Raw genomic sequence first — 10,000 nt, 5'->3', positions numbered from 1 at the left:
GCCTGGGGTGACTGTTTTGACCCAGCACTGGTCAGACAAGGAGAGAAACTAGCCGCCGTCTCGAGCAGACGTCTGGAAGGTGGCCCTGTCCCGCCTTTGTCTGTTATTTTATTAGTGAATGGTGGAGCAAGAAACACTACACAACTTCATCACGTCCGTTGTAATGCGCGCAACGCCTCGTCCTTAAGGTAGAGTCTGTGTGCTGTTCAAACTTCGTCCATTCTTTTAACATCTTTTTCTGTATTTCAAAATTTTCTTTGTTTCATTCTCCGCCACCATTGAAGGTAATCGCATGTAAAAGTCTAGATTAAGCCAAATTATTATATTGTTAGCTTCATCCCCTTTACTCCAGTAAAAAAAATACTAGGATATAGGCTAAGCAAATCATTTTAAGTCTCGATGCTTTGTGTATGTCTCGGTTTCTGGTTGGAAGAACGTTGCATCATCTTAACGAGTAGAGATTCGTTGTTCGCGTCCGCAGTTGGAGGACGGTTTTTTTTATAAAGTCTTTATTCCTTGCATATTCTTTGTTAAGGTTAATAACCCTTAACTGGCGACCTTTGGCTAATTAACGACTGTCTTTGAGGTTAACTTTTGGCTTCAAGTGGCAGATTACATGCATTCTTGTTTTGCAGGGCCGTGAAAATTACGTAAATTGAATAATACATGATCAACAAGACCCTGCACGTAACAATATATATATATATATTTATATATATATATATATATATATATATATATATATATATATATATATATATATATATATATATATATATATATATATATTTTGTATATATATATATAATTATATATATATATATATATATATATATATATATATATATATATATATATATATATATATATATGATTATAATCACTTATCACTTTTGTACGTGATTCATTTATCACACATTACCACAGGTCGAAAATAAGAGGCGGGGTGTAAGTTCTGACCAGTTTCGACTTTATTTTCAAGCCATTGACAAAAGACTGATACTGAGTATTAGAAGTCACTATTATAATATACTACTGGAACAGTACTGACGAACATACGCAACCGTTAGAGATTACATATCCACCCACAGGCCGGTGTCAAGGTAGGAGTGGCCTTCAAAACTCATTTGGCTAAAAATCACAATATACTCTCAGGGGACAATACTGATAAACATACCGACCGTAGGCGACAACAGATCCACACCTTGACAGGTGTCAGGGAGGCGGAGTTTGGAAAAGTCATAAGCACTGCTGCCACCGTACTGTGCTTACAAATATGATAATCTTATTTTCATGCATCCTTACGGCCTACCTAAAATTTAAACAATTTACAAATTTCTTTTGATATTAAAGGATCAAGTTTATACATCCCTTGACTGATATTCATCTTATAGCTGTAACTTTCTTTTGTAAAGCTAGATTCTATGATATTCCTTTCCAGTTTGTTGTTAGAATATACAATGCTTTTTGCCCCTTCCCAATTGATAGCATGATTGTTCTCACTGACATGTACAAAAATGCCACTGTTCCCTCGTGCATATCTCACACATTGCTCATGCTGTTTTCTTTTCCAGTGCTTTACCCATTTGGCCAATATGAAAGTTGTCACAAGACTTACAAGGAATTTTATATACCACACCCTTTAGTACTGTCAGGGGAGTTCTTGATAAGTACATGTTTCATTGTTTTATTGTTCTTAAATGCGACATTAACACCAAAATTCTTAAGAAGATGGGGGATATCTTTCATATTATTATTATAAGGTAGTACAAGCAATGTTGTTTGTGTTGTAAGATTCTTTTTGATTGTGATACATAGTCTTTTTTCCCGCTTGAAATGCCCTGTTTAATACACTGTCAGGATATTTCAATTCTTGCCTGCATTCCTAATTTTATCTATTTCCTCATCGATATATTCAGGGCTACATACAAGTAATGCTCTTAAAAACGTAGATGAAAATACTGATTTTTAACCTTACTGCTTTGTCCAGAATAGAAATGCACATGGGAAGAAATATTAGTGGGTTTTCTATACACACTATATTTAAACCTCATATGAAGAAATAATAATGGGTTTAAATGTATCTATGACATCAGCGTAGCCATCTACAATTTTCTCTACTTCTTTGTACCAGACTGAGATGCACTCTCAAGCATACCCTAGCAGCTTTAGCATGTGCCCTAGCATGCAATTTGGAAGGGTGACAGTTCTCACGATCCATAACAGGTTGCACTCTTCCAAATCATAAACAGAATTCCCTTCAAATTGTATTATGCTGTTTGTTACATTAACAAGTGGTATAAAAATCCTTTTCTTTGTTATGTGTATCGTCCCTTCTGGAGGTAATCCTGCCACCCAGATGGACCTTGACAAGCCATAGCATTCTATCAGGTAGGGACTTAGAGGGTGTGACAAGCAAACTCATCATCATCCTTGCAAGAATTGCCTCTCTCTTCTCAGGGATAGTTGGGATTACACTTCAACTATTTTTGTTTGGATTTAACACAGTTCTCACATGCTCTGTGTATCCTCATTGCTGAATAACATTTTAACTGAGCAGTTTTCACCCTGGATATTAACCCCGAAGTTCTGAAGGAATCTATTCTCAGAGCACACCAAACACCTCAATTCAGAGATGGCTCAATATTGAAGTGTTTAATAATTTTTCCAAAATCATATCATAATTTGCTGTAATACCCTTTTCTTTGGTGGCAAAGGTCAGCTTTTCCTTGACTCTCCTTACCCCGTAGAATAGGGCTGCACTGTTGCAGAAAGGCAACCAGGTTATTGATCCTGTTGCATACTTCTCGAAGATATTCAACAAATATTAGTATACCCATAGGAGTTGCCCCCCCTTCTAACAGGGAGATGCTTACCACTGTATCTAGGAAAAGCAAGCATCTTTTCTTGTCCTACTTGTATCTGGAACTAACATCATCCCCACCTTGGCAGAATGCTTAGGTAGGGGAAGCTGGTCCATGCCTCCTACTTGCCTCCCACCCACATCTGTCCACCTTTCTGACGGTGACGGCTATCCTTGGTGGAAACTTTCCTCTGGTCCATGAGAAGAGGGTGCCCCCTCTCTCAGACTGAGCTTATCCTGGATCACTGGCACTGCTCCATCCACAAGTCTGGGGAGTAAGTTACTTCTCAACCAGCATCATCCTTGTTCCCTCACTGTGGCATCTCCCCCTCATGGAGCATCGCATGTGCCACCCAGCTGGGAGCAGCAGGTAATTTTTTTTGTAGTATTTGCACATGTACTAGTGATGTGACCCTGGCCCTGGAAGGCAAAGATTTGTTTGTCACTTTGCTGGGGACAATGAGCCTCTTCCCCTGGGGTCCAACCCCCCCCAACACAGGTACTCTTGTCCATCGTCATTGGCTGAATGCACCATGATGAACTGAGCTTGCATGTTGCTCAGGCAAGCTTCCCTTTCCCTCACCAATTCTGTAGACAAGCTTTGGATGTGTGTTATTAGTTCTTGTAAAGACCTGCACCCGTAGTATAAAAAGTGTATATTAAGCTAGCAATATTTCTTAAAATGTCCAGTGGGATATTGCAAGTTTGTCCTCTTTGGGTGTCTGCCATTATTGCCAAGGGTGTAACTATGTACTTTCCATACAAATTCCAGGTAAATGCAGCTACCATTTCTTCAGGCTTCTTACTGGCCAATATATCTGGCTCAGATTAGCTTTTTGTGCTTTACTCAACTGAAATTTATCCAACAGCATTTCCTTGAAATCTCATGAACAGCACCTCACAGATTTTATTCCAGAAAGATTGAGTTCAGTACTTTCCTATGTCCTAAAAGTATTTGTGACTGATTGGCCAGTCGGGCATCACCTCTCCCACCGCTCTTAGGAAATCTTCCACGATAAGTATCCTGGTCTCATGCAATCATCCTAAGATCCATGAACCTGACCCAGATAGCATGGGAGGGGACTAATGGTAGATGGACAACAACTTCATAGTCTATCTGGCATCAGAATTCCAAAGCCCTTGGACTTCTACAAAGTCGGCATGTCTCTTCCTACAGTGGCGCACATGCCCATCATGAACTATGTCTACGTATTCCTGGGCACATTCACCAGCCACCTCTTCGTCCACGGGCACAACCACTAAAGTCTTCATCGGTCATTATAAATTATGAGTTTATAATTGAGGTTCACAGACATCCAGCCCCACTTCTAACACCATTGAACTCTTCTCGATAGAAATAAATGAGACTCAAGAGTGCTGTTTTTTTCTATTTATTTCACAAACTATTACTATTCAAGTATGTGCAATTGCACGTGGACAAAATATATGTGTGTTAAGTCTATGGCAGAATACTGTGTCAGTGAGGTTGGTGCTGGGATAAAAATTTGGTTACTTTAATATATGTGACAACTGTTTCAAGCTGACTATATGCAGGTGATGCAATGCCCTCATTCCATCGATATACTAATCATGGACCCCAGCAATGAAAACCAAATGTATTGTTTGAATCAATACTAAATTATGTGGATGCCGAGATACTCAAAATTCAGTAATTAAAAGAAACAACAATTCCATAAAATTTAATATAGACTGTGGACCTCATAAGTGTTATAGGTCAGGTCACACACACACACATAAAACATATATATATACTATATAAATATATATATATATATATATATATATATATATATATATATATATATATATATATATATATATATATATATATGGGTACACTTAAATAATAACAACCTTCGGAGGGAGCAAACAGCACACAGAAAGAAAATTAAATTGAAATTAACTGAAAGTAATTTGCTTTATAAAATTAAGCAAATTATTACAATATATATATATATATATATATATATATATATATATATATATATATATATATATGTATATATATTATATATATATTTTTACTAATAATTTGCTTAATTTTTAAAGTGGCCTTTTAAAGTAAATTACTTTTAGTTAATTTCATTTTAATTTTCTTTTGTGCCACAAGAAAAGCTGTTTAAGGTTTTTCTTGCTCCCTCCGAAGGTTGTTATTATTTTAGTGGTACCTCACCCATGAAAGTTTTTTTTCCTCTTTTCATGTGTTTATTTGGCTGAATGCTTGTTTGGTGATTCCTCATTCGTTGCCTCACGTTTGATGGGGACCATTGGTTGAGGATGAAGGCAGTGTGTTAGGCTCCTTATCGTGGAGGTTTTGCTGACCTTATTCCTGCAGGACATCCATATTCTGGAGATTTTATTCTGTCTGGATGCCTTGCTGTGTTTGAGGCTCCATCCCCCTTTCTCTGTACTTCGGAGGACGTTGCCTGGAGACTTTGTTGCAGCTGCTTACTGAGGCGCATCTCCTTTGATGCAGTCGGATGCCCTTCCCGTGCGTTCTGGAAGGCACTGCCTGTGCTCCCCTGTATTTACCATTCGCTTTTGCATCCTTGGGCTCACCTGTTGCCCTTGGAAGGACAGCCTGTCTTTCCCCTCGTCCTGCGTGCTCTCGTCCTGCTAACCTTTGGAGTCGTGAAAATGCCTGACTGTGTTTTGATAGCCAGTAAGGATATAAACTGTGTTCACCGTCTGTAGATGTTGCTGACGCTTGTCAGTGTGTTGTATCCTTCAGTTGTAGGCTCCTTGTGACTCCAGGACCGTTTTTGAACAGCCATGTGTGTGGTGCTACCACTTCTATAAATCAAAGTCAACGTCCTATCACCCTGGGTGTGGGTTAATTGATATTAACATTGCCAGTTTATTTGAGTGATTTATTATATATGTAATATTAAGGTTTATTTGCTAAAGTTTTCAGGGCTTTCATAGGAATAGGTTGTTTTCCTTCCTCCTTCCTATTACTGCCTCTTTTCTATCGTGTGAAAGTTTAATTTAGGTGATGGTTTTTTTTGTGCACCCTTATTCTGTTTTTTGTGGGGTTTTCATATAAATTATGATAAAGATTTTATTTTGTAATAGATAATTAAGATTGTTTTGTGATTTTCGTTATGCTCTTTGAGTGTTTTTCTGTGTTTTTGCTCTGTTGGTGATCTTGCCCCTTGGCTTTAAATAATCCTTGGTGGCACTGATCTTAAAAATGAAAGAGAGCCTGCTCTTGCCACTTCTTAAACCTTACAATATTTGTTAACATAAGTTCATTACAATATGTATATATATGTGTGTGTGTGTGTTTGTGTGTGTGTGTGTGTATGTATGTATGTATGTAATGCGTTTAAAGGACGGAAAACATTCAGAAGAAAAACACTATGTATGTAAACTTTCCTGTTAAGTAATGCAGAATATTCAAACTTCCGACTGTCATTCTTTGATGGAACAAAATCCAAAGGGAATAATTACTTATGAAAATGTTGAGAATTTGCACTTATCATTCAATCATAAAAGCAAAGGAAGTTTGTTTCTCACAAGAAAAACGAACAAATTCAGTTCTTCTTTTCTGTCGCGATCTGCAATCTCATTTCTTTAGAGAATCGAGTTCACTTTGTCTTCACTGGGTCTCCCTTCTCAGTTAAGGCTTGTCAGTATTTCACTCTGTCTGTAGTATTTCTGACTTAATACTTTAAAGCAGAGGTTCCCAAAGTTTTTGTTCCTCGGTACCCCTTGGGCTTTTTTATAGGTTCCCATGTACCCCTAACACTAAAAATTAAGCTTAATATTAAAACAGAACGTTTTAATATTTTGATATTTTAAATTTATGGAGTCTGCACATATTGACTATCAGCTAACAATCCTTTAGATTCAACTTATTTATATAGTGGCTAAAAAATAAGTTTTTCAACGGCTTTTGAGAACACAGGGAGAAGAGATTGCCCTGCAGTTACTGCAGTCAGCAGATATGCCACTCTTTGGAACAGGCACTGTATTACTAAGCTTGCGTTCATCCGCAAAAATACTATGTCGACATAAAAATCTATAGAATCTACTAAACTTGGGAGACAACACGCTAGAAACTTTTGAAAAAAACAAATATTCTAGAGCCGAGTGAAATGGTTGTGTAAACATATAAGAAGCAAATTTCTGGATGAACTGGTCATAATCATAATAGGCATTGTTTAGGAAACCCTTCAAGAGAACTATGAATTGCAAGGATGACCTAAGTTTACGGAATTGTATTCAGCTCCTACTTTCTCCAGCAGCTGGAATGATCTTGAGAGAAAAGCGTGACGTGAAAATAGGCATAGCATCGAATAGTTTTATTTCTTATGGTGTCGTTCATTTTATATTCTTCTAAGAGCTTGTTGGTGAGTGCTAAGTGAGCTGGAACCCGGGGCTGCTGTCTCCCCTGCCCTCCTCCCTCCCCCCGTCCCCTGCCTACAAAGAGGTTTGCCCCCCTGCCCTTCCACCCAGGGAGGACAAAGAAGGAGGAAGGTGGAGGTTTGCAGGAGGGTTTGCAGGGGAAGGTGGATGTCTCCCTACCCTCCCCAATACCTTTGCAGGATCTCCCCTGCCCCCCCTGCCCCACCTGGGGCGGACAAACAGGTTTGCAGGAGGAGGGTGGATGTCTCTCCTACCCACTTCCAATCCCTACCCAGGGAGGACAAAGAGGTTTGCAGGAGGAAGGTGGATGCCTCACCTACTGAGGGCGGACAAATAGGTTTGCAGGGGTGGGTGGCTTTGCCATGTCTCCTTTACTGTCACCCGGATTTTATTACTATAGATAGATTGTTCATGTTTATATCCTCTCATTTAGTATTCAAGAGGCTGTTTAATGTTTTCTTTTTCCTTCAACCGTTTCCTTTAAAACGAATAGGTGTTACAAGTGTTTATTTTAGTTAATGGAATGTATTGTTTTATTGCATTGTCTTTCTGTTACTCATTAAGAACTGGCATGGATGTTTTGTAAAATTTCGTGAGAGCTGATAAGCCGGACGCGCCATCTCGTCCAAGTAGGTCAGAGCTTCTTTCTGTTCTTCATAAAGGATCTTGTTTCTTCACAAACTGAAGTTTATACTGAGTTTGAGTTTACACAATATGCGATGTACATTCCCATCTACATATTCGCTGTGACAGTGTCAGAAAAGGTTTTATGTATATGTCCTAGAATTTCACATAATCTGATTACCATTCCGATTTGCATTTGCCTGATATATTAGACATAAAAGAGAGAATTTATTTACTTTGGCGCCCTGACTTACCGTCCTAACATGAACCTCTGTATCTTCTCCTACATTTTGCTAAATGTCCATTATGGCACCTTTGGCAGTTTCCAAAAGCAGCGTGTCTTTTAACCCGCATCATCTCCTCCATTTGTTCCACTGATCCCTCCACCATCCCCATCTGTAGTGTGACACGTTTGAGGTGCAGGAAGGCATAGGGGAAACGTAGGTCAAGCCAGTGTTTTGGATGAAGAGGAGGTGAGAAGAGGAAGGGAAAGAATAGGAAGAGGATTAGTCAAAGGGAAGCCTCCATCGCTGCGCCCCTGGGCCTCTTCAATCAGTCACTGTCTCGGGTGGAATTCATGGCTCCTGGTAGGAACTCCCACTGCAAAGTGTATGCCAGTGCTTATTGCTTTCTGGTTTATGGGACGGGCGAGCATGCTTTATGAATGAGAGCTTTCGAAAGCAATTTATAGTGCAGGCAGAAATGGCTTCCGTTTCACCTTCCTTTTATATTGCGTTAGTTACGTGAATAAGTCTACTCATTTTGTATTATTTTCGAATCTTCAATAATCGCTTTCCAGTTTATGTCAAGATGTCTTGCTTCATTGTACATTAGATAGAAAGTGTGCAAATAGGAGTGTCGAGATAGCTGAAGAGGTGAAACACAAATGGGACCTGAAACTAAGGCAGCAAAAGATCTGTAAATGTATATGTGGAGAGGTGAAAATTATGAACGGATTGTTGAACCAACTCCCCTTGTTGAGACAGAATAGTGGGTACTGAAGGTGCATCAAAGAAGATGAGTTGTCTGCATGGGATACTCCATGCAAGGATGCTTAATATGACACTGGACATTTGTTGATATAGCGGTTACTTTGGGTGCTTAATTCAAAAGACTTTGGAGGAAGAAGAGGGCTGCCGAGTGGGCATACACGATAGTTACCTTGGGTGCTTAATTCAAAAGACTTTGGAGGAAGAAGAGGGCTTTTGAGTGGGCATACACGATAGTGAAGAGTACATCCAGGATTTTGATGTTACAGAAACACAGTTTATATATATATATATATATATATATATATATATATATATATATATATATATATATATATATATTCTTCTTCGTTTTAAAGTGCTTTTTCCCATTTTTATATGGGGTAAGCACGATGCCTTCTTTTCGAAGGACTTCGATTTGGCGTTGGTGTAGGCCTTAGCCTCGATCGGCTGCCCTGCCTGACATCACTTAGACCCAGGTAACGATGTGTACGTGTATCGTACCAATCCCCAGCTCCATTCCTCCCAGCAGCGAGGAGAACTGGGCAGTTAGGTCGACAGTTCGAGACGTGTGAGGTATCTGTTATGTTTTTAGAAGATGTTGGAGTGGCTTTGTTTATGTGTGTATTAGTCTGTAACACCCGTTTGCTTTCAGCAAACCTATCCGTTGATTACATACATAATCCCAGGGTGTCTACACGGATAGCAAAGTGTCCGCCTTCTCTGACCAGTCGGCTGCGGATTTGAACCCACGCCACGGACCTCTACGAAGTCCTAGGCTGCTGCTCTACCAACTGAGCCATCGAGGCTCATATATATATATATATATATATATATATATATATATATATATATATATATATATATATATATATATATATATATATATATATAAATGTGTTTTAATACATGTTATAACAGTGTTGATTCTGATTAACGTATAGAAAGTTAGGCGAACTATTTCTGCTACCATTAATCCATTTTCTCTAAATACATTTGAATGGCTAACTCTTTATTTCTCGATAAATCTATAAATGGAAGCGCAAGTGAAGTGAAATGTGCACACGCATGAAAAAAAACTTGTACTGACAGAGGTGTAAATACATCTATAAATTTGTTCCCGTACCTTACA

General features: G+C 38.7%; 1 protein-coding gene across 1 annotated transcript in view; it reads right to left on the bottom strand.

Annotated features, from left to right (window-relative positions):
* Positions 1-10,000, bottom strand: part of LOC136845650 (uncharacterized) — a 70,681-nt gene that overhangs the window by 26,410 nt on the left and 34,271 nt on the right. The window contains exon 2 of the mRNA XM_067115800.1: positions 5,417-5,529. Coding sequence (XP_066971901.1) covers positions 5,417-5,529 — 113 coding nt within the window. The remainder of the gene's footprint in view (positions 1-5,416; positions 5,530-10,000) is intronic.

The sequence above is a fragment of the Macrobrachium rosenbergii genome, chromosome 14 (genome assembly GCF_040412425.1).
Source record: "Macrobrachium rosenbergii isolate ZJJX-2024 chromosome 14, ASM4041242v1, whole genome shotgun sequence".
Lineage (NCBI taxonomy): Eukaryota > Metazoa > Arthropoda > Malacostraca > Decapoda > Palaemonidae > Macrobrachium > Macrobrachium rosenbergii.
This window is presented reverse-complemented; position numbering and strand designations above follow the sequence as displayed.